The sequence below is a fragment of the Diorhabda carinulata genome, chromosome 8, assembly GCF_026250575.1.
Source record: "Diorhabda carinulata isolate Delta chromosome 8, icDioCari1.1, whole genome shotgun sequence".
NCBI lineage: Eukaryota > Metazoa > Arthropoda > Insecta > Coleoptera > Chrysomelidae > Diorhabda > Diorhabda carinulata.
In genome coordinates this window covers 7908105-7920206 of record NC_079467.1, presented here as the reverse complement: position 1 = coordinate 7920206, position 12102 = coordinate 7908105, and the positions used below count along the sequence as shown (strand labels likewise).

General features: G+C 31.9%; 2 protein-coding genes across 3 annotated transcripts in view; one reads left to right on the top strand and one right to left on the bottom strand.

Annotated features, from left to right (window-relative positions):
- The window catches only part of LOC130897507 (arrestin domain-containing protein 2-like), a 295987-nt gene extending 291455 nt beyond the window's left edge, over nucleotides 1-4532 (bottom strand). Inside the window, exon 1 of one of the 2 annotated variants that reach the window (XM_057806403.1) lies at nucleotides 4274-4532. In XM_057806403.1, coding sequence (XP_057662386.1) covers nucleotides 4274-4305 — 32 coding nt within the window. In that variant the 5' untranslated portion in view covers nucleotides 4306-4532. The remainder of the gene's footprint in view (nucleotides 1-4273) is intronic. The other variant, XM_057806402.1, reaches the window with a different exon arrangement.
- Nucleotides 1-10514, top strand: part of LOC130897506 (chondroitin proteoglycan 2-like) — a 62184-nt gene extending 51670 nt beyond the window's left edge. Inside the window, exons 18-19 of the mRNA XM_057806401.1 lie at nucleotides 3047-3082; nucleotides 10293-10514. Of these exons, the coding sequence (XP_057662384.1) occupies nucleotides 3047-3082; nucleotides 10293-10465 (209 nt within the window). The 3' untranslated portion in view covers nucleotides 10466-10514. The remainder of the gene's footprint in view (nucleotides 1-3046; nucleotides 3083-10292) is intronic.
- Nucleotides 10515-12102: the final 1588 nt, after the last annotated feature.

The following is a 12102-nucleotide window of genomic DNA, read 5'->3' as shown; positions in this document are numbered from 1 at the left end:
ATTTTACAATGCAAAAAATGCACAATCACTTACCTATTGCAATAAAATCGAAATCATCTTTTCCCGAATCCACCATAATTTGAAGGCATATTTACTGGACGATTTACTGGATTTTACTGGATTTACTCTAAACGACTTCTATTCTAATAATATTACATGTTGCATACTGGTTTAATTTTGCTGTGGACCACGTCACCTAAAAACTAGTGTGATAACACCTATCCCAAAAGTAAATAAACGAAAGAAACCTTCAGAGTTTAGGCCTATTAATCTTTTACCAGCTGTAGATAAGATCATTGAAACCATCATTTGTAATCAACTTAGGGAGTTCTGCGAAGAAAGTAACTTGTTGTTTATGGGACAGTCGGGCTTTAGAAGTCAGTGATTCAGTACGTGTGTGCAAATTGGCGAGAAAAAATAAACATTGGTGATTTAGTGATTGCTGTTTTTGTTGACCTTCAGCGTGCTTTTGAGACAATTGACCGTCGAATTCTTATAAGAAAACTGGAATACTATGGTGTGAATAAATGTGCTTCAAGTTGGATTAATAACTATTTTGAAAACAGATTTCATAAAACAAAAATATCAGGCAGAGTATTTCAAAAGAAGGAAAGTGTGCTGGGTGTACCCCAGGGAAGTGTCCTGTGACCACTTTTGTTTATAATATATATTAATGATCTTCATATGGCTTTAAAAAATTGTTTCGTTAATTATAATTAATAAGATCCAAAAAGCACTCTAATCTTCAATGGAAAAATCTCACGTTAAAGTATTCGATTTTTTTTGTTTTTGTTTGTTGAAATGTCTACTTTCTGATGAAATGAAAAAAATATACAATACTATGGAAAAATTATTAGAGAATGGAATAAAACGAAAGAAGCTCCAATCTGAAATTTTTTTTCGTCATAATGGATAATTTTGAGCTATTTATTCAAATTCACACTTCAATTACTCAAATGTAGGATTCCATGTTATATTGATAAACGAGAAAAACTGCAAAGCCATAAAACATAAAGGCAAAATACGAAAATAGTTATACTAAATATTAAATTTTTTTTAAAGTAGATTTGATTTGAAAAATGTGACTGCTGCCATTGTTTTCAGTAAAAAATAAGTTTATTCAATTTTTATCACATTTATGTCATGGAAAATCTTATTATATAAGGTTGGCAACTAAGTACTCTCACTTTTTACAGATAAAGAGCGTTGCTTTATTTTTTTAATAACTCATGTTAGTACTGTACTTTTCTGTTTGTCACATGATACTGGTCACATTGACGTAGCTTTAGAAGCAAGTAGTGCATGATTTTTATTAAAACTATTAATTGTGGTTAAATTTTAATTGGAGTGAAGAAACGAACATTTTCTGCATAATTTACTTTTTTATTTCCGTAAAGGAAAGAAAGTTGCTGCGACTCACAAAGAAATATGTGAAGGCTCTGGTTCCTAGTGCACGTGTCAGAATTTCAACGTTCTAGTTGGCCTAGTGAAGTTGATGATGACCAAATCTAAGTCATAATTGAAGAGGATATATATCATATCATATAACTGTTCGAGAGGTTGCGAAGAGGCTATACGTATCGCACACAATTGAAAAACACTTAAAATATCTTGGGCTTGATATTTTGGTACATCACGAATTTAATGAAATTCATTTAACACAAAGAATCAACTTTTGCGATATACACCTTAAACAAAATGAAACCAACTAGTTTATAAACATTTTCTCTGAATAATAGTATCTGATTTACGTCATTTTGTTATTCTTTAATTATTCGACGGGAAATCTTGAAAAAACTAAAATAATTTTTTTTCAAGCGTTGGAAAAATATGTACACAAAATTACAAAAGTGTTGGTATTCTTATAATGAACAGCGATTGAAAAAATATTTTGAATTTTCCAAATTGGAAAACACAAACTTTAGAGAAAATATTTCTCTATATTTTTGTATGCTATTAATTTTATATGGTTGGAGTGTGATAAGCCATCCCACGACGATCATCATGGAACTCTATACATAGAGTATAGATGATAGGAGAAATCGATTTATCATATTTATTGTATGCGGAAACATTTACTTCTGGAGATAACGGAAGTGGCCATTATGTCAGGAAGACGAACAGATATCGAACCATGGATAACTTTGTTCGATAGATCTCATCAAGATCCATCCGTGTGTGAAAAGTCATAATGATTGACGCATGCGCAGAAGAGTTTCCGTGAAAAAAGTTGCAAATGCATCATTTTTATCAAAAAACCTAACCTAACTTCACAAAAATTACTAAATTTTGATTTTATCTATTGATTTTTCGTGACTTTTCACACACAGATCTTAATGAGATCTATTGACCAAAGTTGTCCATGGTTCGATATCTGTTAGCTTTCCTGAGATAATGGTATCTCCGGAAGTAAATGCTTCCCCATAAAATAGATATGATAAATCGATTTCTCGTAATATCAATAGTCCATGTATAGAGTTTCATGATGAATGTTGTGGAGTGGCAATTTTCTAAATGTTAAACAATTTTCGTAAAAGCTAAATTAACGGTAGAAATTTTTTTTGATATCTAATTTTAGATTATTGTAGTGCTTAAGATTCCCACAATTTTGTGTTTTCTGCAATATTTTGCCTGCAGAAATAATAAACTTATCAGCATTTAAGTCCAGATTTTCAAGCTGCGTCGCAAGTTCTATCTTGAGTCGATATATTTCGATTTGGGCTGTAGTATTACTAATTTGTTGATTTGTAGACCTGAATTGTTTATTTCGAATTTTGAACATCAATTATCTCCGCAACAATCAAATTTCAAGTTTTCACGAAAATCGTAATCATAATCATAATACGAAGACTTCACAATTGAAAAGCCCCTCCTTTTATGAAGACTACGATCGAAAATGTAAATTTTTTACACAAAACCAATACAAATTGTTAGTTAATCTTTGACCTTTTATCCTTATCATTATTATGAACCATCTGGTATGAAAATATACCTACATCCAAAACATTTAGGTATCGTTTATAACTTATGTTCGGTTTGATTCCAGATCTAACCACCACACATGGTTCCGGATCTACCACAAGTAAGTCTGAATTGCTATGAATTCTAAAAATTTGAATTTGCTTTCGATCGGGATTCGGATTCATGAAGATTTACTACTCACCTTCTGTGCAAATATGTTTTTTGTGTTAACCAACTAGCATTTCACATGAAACGAGAACGAAACTTTCAGAAATTCGTCTCGATCTCCTTAAATTGAAAAAAAATATCTTGATATAATCTCATTTTCGTCTCTTGAATTGTTCTTATGTCTTACACCGTTGAATATCGTTATCAAGTGAATTACGGCTTTTAACGTTCAAAATTACTGATGGTACAACAAAATTTATATCGCGATAAAGCAAAACGAGATTTAATCAGAGAAAAAAAAGTTTCGAGTTTGTTTGTTAAGCGTTAAAAGTCTAGAGAGAAAACAATTTAATATGATTATTCAACTTTTCACAAAAATCATTTTTAATAATTCTTATCATATTTATTTTTCGTTTACGCTATTTTTATAGGAGATTTTATTGTTAATACAGGCTGGATCATATTTTTACTATAAGTAGAGCCTCTCGGAGAGGTTATTATTTTAGTTAAAATACTTGAACTTCATAACATGTGTATACGTCATGTTTGATAAAATTCGATTGTTCACTAAAAATTGAATAAAAATGCGACAACTTTGTCCAATACGCTGTTTTCATTGGTTATTTAGATCTGAAATCTGAGATCTGAAAATCACTTATTGCATTTAAAAAAATATTATACAGGGTGCAATGTTTAATATGAATCCCTAAATTAAAGCCGGTCCTGGAATTTTGAAACTAATACCAGTGGAATACTTGATAGTAGTGTACTGTATAATGAAAAAATTTGAAAAATCAAATGACTTGTGTAAACACAATAGCCAATTAAAATAAATGGCCAATTTTACATATACCTTGTATAGAGCTGGTATAAAAAATTATTTTGGTCTAAGAATATTTATATTGAATCTCCTGTATGAACAAAAATTGAAAGCCTACTACGCATTACATACCAGCTTTTGTTTCGAAATAATTCCTAAAATAATTAACAAATAACTAGAGCTATATTAATCTTTCAAACAAAACTAATCCCCACCACAAACCAATTCGAACAAGTTAGAACATGATAAATCGAAATTAAATTTTTTTATATAATAAACTTAATCTTAAAAAAGGAGAAACTTTACAATATAAAAATCACTCACCAATTCACATTTTTTATTTGATTCGCATCCATCAAAAGATTAGAAGTTTCTAAATATTATCAACACTTTTCATATCACAAACTCAATATTATTTTAAAATCGAAATAGACTTATTTGAAAACTAATTTATGAAAATCTAGAGAAAAATTCAATCAAAAATCAACATCCATCCGCCGTCGAATGCCGATTTATACTAATAAGCCCTTTAAAATCAATCGTAGACTAATGAGTCATTATTCAATCTAGTTATAGAAAATTTTTTTGTCGACGCTCGACAGGTCAGGACTATATTTTATTTGTTCAATCACTTGTTCTCTACAATAGAAATTTTATTGATAATAATATTATACAGTAAATTTGTGTTACTTTGGTCCATTTTTAAACTTTACATTGTCATAACTATTAAAAACCACATGTTATAAATGTTTGTTCTTGGTTTTATTTTGTAGGTCTTATTAGTACTTTCACCTTTGAAATTGGCAAAAACTAACGGATTTTTTTTAATTTGGGAGGCCAAAGTCATACAGACAAGCTAGGTTACTTTGGCCACACTTGTTTTATTTAGAAAACGTAAGGACTCGCAGGTATATAGGTGACCCTGGCCATGGTTATGATTGCCAAATAGGTTGTTTGTTTTATTTTTCAGGATATTGGGCATGTAAGCATAGCAATAATTAAATATTCTTTGGTAAAAAAATCGAGACATTCCAAACTGCTTAGGAGTATTTTTCAATTTCCGGTATCTTGAAGAAACCTCTCTTAGATGGAATAGGTTTCTCTATGACCTGCAAAAACTCTTCTTCTGCGTACCAGATAATGTCGTCAGGCATGGGCCACTTTCACTGAAACAATCCACTAGGTGCAAGAGTTTTTATTTTGTATTGCTTCGTATTTTTCTGAATAATTTACACGATCTTTTCAGAATAAATCTTTTTCTCAAATAACAACAGATCAAACTTTCCGATTTTGAGTTCTTCGTTACATCCAGTTTTTATATTTTCTTGTGTCTCTTCGTTTTCACTTTCCAGTTATCTGAAGTCATGGTCTCCCTCAGATTGAAGGGAAATATTAACAGAGCTGTCGGAGTCACTGGATATCATCCTAGTTTTTTTGGTAGGGCAGAAAGCGATATTTTTCTAACCTAACCTAACCACTAGGACCCGCAACTTGTTGTTTTTGAATGTCGCCTATTTAACTGCTCCTTCCAGCTATTACATTGACAGCTCTTTCCACTTCTTAAATTTTCCCTTTCCAGTTCTAATAATGCATCTGTCAATGATTTGAGCAGACGTGGAAAAACTTGAATTTTGGAATCGTGGTATTGGCTCCACTTAGTTTATAATTTGTAATGATATCGATATCGGTTAACTCATATGTTTTGTGTTAAGTGGCAAACATTTTGGGAAGAAAGGTCCAGAACATGTATACTTAGGTGCGAAGAAAGGTTATCGCCAATCATTACATTGGTTCCCTCTAAAATGTCTTAAAGCAGGAAGAAGTAGATTTCCAAACCAGTCTTCAAATATAGGGCTCTCAAACCACCCGCTCTTTAGTGATTATAACGGGTTCCTTCTGGTCCCCCTTCCATCCAAGTATCGTACATACTTTTAGATTTATAAACTACGTAAGGATATAGAACTGTATCTAAAGCATTTTCACAAAATATGACACTTGTAGATTGCTTGGACGAGTTTAGGATACGTTCAGGATATTTGCAACCCCGTTTTGTGATGACTTTTTTATTGCTTGGGTCGTCGGATAGCTGGGTTTCGTCATAATTCCAAATATTTTCTGGTGGACCCCCTCTAATTCTCTTTCTAAATTGTCAAATTATGTATTAGACATTAATTGAAACAGCTGCCTCCATGGATTTTATATTGGCAGCAAAACGTTGTGTCAGTGCTGGATGTCTTTTTAAAATCAGTCTTACCCATTCAGTACCAGGAAGATTATCTCTAAACTTCCTTATATCAACGCCCTTTGGAACTAGATAATTCTTCACAAGTTTTCTCAGATCTAAGGAAACCAAGGAAAAACCATATGTCGATGGTACTAAAATATGTGCTTCGATTTTTCTTTCTTCTTCAACTGACAATATAGTCTGAATACCTGGAGTTTTGTTGTGTACTTCCATCACCTTATTTTGCAATAAGGATCGTGGTATTTTATATGTCTCAGAAGCCAGTCTTTGAGACACTACACTCGACTTAATGAGTCGAACTGTTTCTTCTGATTGTGTTGGCGTATAATTGCAGTAATTACTGCTTCCAACGACTCCTTTATCAGGAACCATTATATTTTTATAATACAGGATACTGGGATGAGAACGAACAAAAATAACATCGACAGTGATCCAAATCAGTAACAAACATGTTACATTTTGAAATTTCACGCAAAAACAGATAAAAAACAATTACCGACTTGCAAATAGGTTAAACATGTGTCCAAAGTCAAACCAATAAAATTTTTTCTATTGGATCACTTTGACCGCCCTCTAGCGGTACAACGTGCAAACCTAATTTGGCCAACACCGCAAATACACTTTCTTCAAGGTTGTATGAAGTCGCACTTCCATCTACAAATCCTAGATGGCGCCTAGTTATTCACCCATCAGTATAGTTTTCGAAGATGAAAATTGCTCTATTTCTATTATTTTGTTTCATTTTTTTTTGGGAACTTGAAAACAAATTTTTTTTAGTCCAATATACTCTATAGAAACGGTAGAAAATCATATTTGGAAAATATTTATTATAACGTAATTGTGCATAAATAGAATAAATATTAAAAAATGACCAAAGTAAACCCTAGTGGCTAAACACAGTATACAGGGTGTCCCACGACAAGCTAAAACTATCTATATATGGCAAAATACTCATAGTAAAGTCATGAAAACTCCTATGTTTGGGTTTAACGATACGAAATTTTCATCTAAAATATTTTCAAAGATGGCCGACTTCCGGTTCTACCGGAAGACGACTGTAACTTTGTTGTTTTGCGGGAAAGACCCTGTATATTAATACATTTTGTAAATATACGTAAAAATTTAGTATACTTTTGTCTAGAAACTTTTCTCGAAAAATGCATACTTTTTGAGATATTCATTTTTTTGTAAAAAATTTGACAGTGGCAGACCCTTATAAATATTTTGTTTACGAGGAAACCCTTAAAGATATAGAAATGGATTCTGTTCGGTTACTTTTATCAAGGTCAGACGTATTTGAATCTATGTCGAAAAATTTTTCATTGTATACAAGTTATGTATAAAAATGATTCAAAGTTTCTTCATTGTTTTAAGTAGAAACACCCAGTTTCTTCTATTTTAATGAAATCAGGGGTAAAAAATAAGGCAAATTCGCGTATACTTTACTATAACTAAACCTTACCGTTATCTAGATATTAAATGTTTTCTGTAAATTTTAAAAGATGCAGGTGTGGTCTAAATTTTATTTATTCCTTATTAAATTGAGAACGAGCCATTTTAACGATTTTCGAAAGTATCAACAATTGACTAATGACAGTTGAATAAGTGACATTTATTACAAAGCCTGCTAAAAGTATACATAAAAAATTAAAACTTTTTAAAAATTACAGTAATAATTTAAAACCACAAATTTCTAACCGACTAAAAGTTGGAATAGGATTAGTAAATATAATTTGATTTGATTTTTTTCACAGACCTTGACAAGAAAAATACTTTTTTATTTTTCAATGCTTGTATCAACGGGTCAAAATAAAATTTATCATACTCATAATGACCATTTTCCCGTGTATTGATCCCATACAGCACAGATTTTCATAAAAAGTTTAAATTAAGTTCTACTTACCTTCTACTTCAAAACCTACCCTATGCCTAGGAATATCCCCTTCTCCGGGATGAGAAGTTTTTCATTAAAAATAAGTATGGAAATCGATAAATTCAATAATTTTAAGCAACTTTAGCTTCATACAGTTTTTTCTGATATGATACTTTTCTACTTATTCGTAAGTGAAATTGTCTTTTTAACACTTTAACACACTTTTCATATTCAATACACCAAGTTTCTTTTATATAAAATAATATTCCTCCCACTCCGTCTGGTTCATAGTAAAGAGTTGTGCGCAAGTCTCCACTACCCTGATGTGGTGGATCTGATTTAATTTCTCTTGATATTAAATTAAACTGACCAAGTATTTAAACTGAATAATTATCAACGTATGCTTCTCGATCATGCAAAGGTGACTTTTATTTCTTTCATGAATGAGGTGTTGACATTTCTCAATGACCTTGAAAAATTTCAACTCTTGTTTTCTAGCACTTTCTAGCACTGACTAATGAGACCAACTGACCTTTTATGACCAATTTTCGAAATGAGCCTGTGCCGAAGAATCCAACGGATATGAGGCAACTAGAATAAAGTTACCTTCCAATGGTTCCAGGATAAGGAAGTGAAGAAAGTGGTCACAATAGAATCTTTAGCCTGCAGTGAGTTTGGAATAAACGTTAGAGAGATAGAGTGATCGATATAATTTTACTTACGAGTATATAGCTGAGGAAAAACGGGATTGACAAACCTATATATGATTTGATCATATCTTTTGGATAAGTTTTGGCTATGCTATACGAGGAAGAAGAGATTTCTTGAATAATGTGTGCCTTACATTCACTTGAAGGATTACTTTGATAAACAAACAACTGGCTGCTATTCAATGAAGATAATGATGGCAAGCTGCCGTATTAATATGGCTATTTCTAAATGCACAGAGTTGTTTACAAATAATTTCATGAAATGGGCGCTTTCAGAATAATATTGTTTTGTTAATTGGCTTTTTACGTTTAAAATAATATTCAATCAAGTTTCGAAATTTTTTTGCCATCTTTATCCTACATCGAGAATAGTTTTATTTTTAAGAAGGTAACAATTAATCTCTTTGTCAAAATTATTATGAATTTTGACAGATATCATAAAAAACTAATAATTTAATCACTGTAGAGAAAAGTCACTCTTACTACGAATCACTTTCGTATATGCACGCTCTTCCCGTCTTTCTATTATCTTCAGGCACTTATCAATAAAGTCTTAAAGTTCCAAGTTCAAGGGTCATTGAAAGCGAACGGACCGAATAAAAAACTTATAAATCCTATTTTTATTAATCAAGATTTAACTAATAATTTCTTATGACAGAGATCTTCTTCTTGTACTCTTGTTTTGAGAATTTTTGGTCAGTAACAAGATCTATCTCAATCTATTAAAAGAGATGGTTTAGAGTCTACGACTTAATTTCAAATTCCATCTTCATCATTAGAAATGAATTCATTACGTATCGGATCATTTAACCATCTTTATGACTCTTTTTTTTTCAAAGTATACATTTCCTGGCCCCATTGTAGGAAGCGAAGTGACGTCATAAAAGGGCTCTTATATTGACATTTATAGAAAATATATGTCAATACGCCCTAAATCAGATCAGACACGTTTATTGGTCTGCTATAGTAAAAGAAAATGGTTGAAAAAAATACTATTGCCATAATTGTTAGAAAAATTGTATTATTTGTAAAACTGCCTAATATCATAAATTCTACCGGGCATTGTTTAAGAAGAGCCTCGGCGAGTTTACTTGCAAATTCTGATTCAAAGCAACATAGAGGTTGGAAGTCTATAAATATCGCTACAGGATATGTGTAGCAATGTCTTGCAAAAATGCAAAAAATTTCAAACCAAATTATGGAAGTCAACCAGCCAAGTACGAGAACTTGGGGACAACAGCTGAATAATAACGTTAATGAAAATATCACAAAAAATTGGTTGTCTTCAGCTCTCACTTCTTAGTTTTCGTTGTTTAATTTATTGTGTTTGTTAGTTTCATACATAAATTATCTAAAAATGACTTTGGAGTAAAGTGCCTTTTTCTCCCAACTTCATCTTCGGGAAGAATAGTAGCAATTTCCTCCTTTGTTACACAAATAGCTATTAAATATAAACCTCATGTTCTTATAGATTGATGCTTCAATTTATCTAATGATTTTTTTTATTACTTCTAGAACCAGACAGTGATTGCACGATAGTACCTGATGGAACGTATATCGAAGACCCTACTAATTGTAGGAAATACTTCCTTTGTATACATGGACATGGTACTTCCTTCAGCTGTCCATCTGGAGAAATTTGGGACAGTGTTGCTTTGACTTGTGTAAAATCAGATAATGATTGTTAAGAAAATCTTTTAATTGAGATGTGATAATAAAATATTGTTGTTTCATGTTCATATGATATTTCATTTCTGGGTAATTTAATATAGCTCTGCAAATAAGTCATAAGTAAATCCCGAGGCAGAACTTTGCTTGCTATATATTCATTCATATCAAATTATCTACTTTCAATAGTCATTGAAATTATTCAAGCTAAATCAATTAAACAATGTGCTCATAAAAACGTAATTCGCTTAATCGAATAATCTCGAAGAACGGGGGTAAAAAGCTGATAAGCTCGCTAGATTGGGAGTATCAAAACCACTAATGGGCTCAAAACCAATTCTTGGTGTAACGAGACGTGTAGCTATTATATCTTGTTAAATTTATTTGCAAAAAAGTGTCTACGTGAATTGATGTCAAATACCATTAGTGTCTAAGAAACCATATCTATGCTATAGGTATCACGATCATCCAAAATACCATCGGTGATAATCCAGAAAACCTACGTGTTAGGTTGAAAATTATAGGAGAGCGTTAGGAAGATGGAATGAGTAATTCCTCATCGGCTTTTCATATTAGACATAAAAAAAGAAGTACAAGTTAAACATCTAATCAAAAAAGCATAATACATCCTTACTTAATATTATAAATGTGAAAGCGTGGATGTTTGTAACGATTTCACGCAAAAATTACTTGACGAATGAACATGAAACTTTGTACACATATTCTGGGAGGTACTAGAAGTAATATAGTATACTTTTTATCAAAAAAAAATATTTTTCACAAAAATAAAAAAATATTTTGTCAACAGATATTAACATTTTGCTACTTTTTTCAGCTGTTTGGAATTTTTGAGGTTAGATACCATTGTTATTTTCAACTGTCACTGAAAGCGTATGTCTACAAAATGTCTCGGAAGCGTAAATCTACATTATTTAAAAATTCGTCACGGGGCCGTGCACCGAAAGGTGCACGAAATCAAGAATTTTAGGTACATGCAGAGCTGAGAAGACAACAGGAAGCAAGGCGACAAAGTGATTTGAGAGCTGCTGAGACCCAACGTCTTTTAGAAAAACATGATCAGCAGCGGGTAGTTAGAAGAGCGATAGAAACGCCAGAACAATCACTGGCTAGGAGAATTGTTCGAGCTGAAATGGATACCACGCGCCGTGAAAATCTCATGTGTAAGGAGTGGTCCGTATTTAATGATACTGGATTTCAATATGATCCTACAATGGAATATCACAATCATCCTCTAAGTGTTATTGGCTCAATGAATCAAAAAACTCCTGGAATGTTATCATATTGAAATATTTGACTATGATTTTTAAGTACAACTTTTAAATGCCGTGTTTGTATCTTAGCGGACTGCAACACACAGACATCATTACGAGATTTTTCATCAGCGCATATGGTTGAAGGTGACTATTTAAAATCTATCTGTTTGTCTACCGACAGAGCATTATGGTCTGTTATCTGTTCTCTACATGGTAGAAGCCTCAAAGTGAGATATTTCTCTTAAATTCTATGCAGCGTACGGAGAAAACATTATAAGTGATAAAATAGTTCGTAAGTGAGATATGACGTACAGTGATGGCTGCACCATTTGCACGGAGAAGAACTCAGCGACCGTCCTTCTGTCATTATTGATATTTTAATT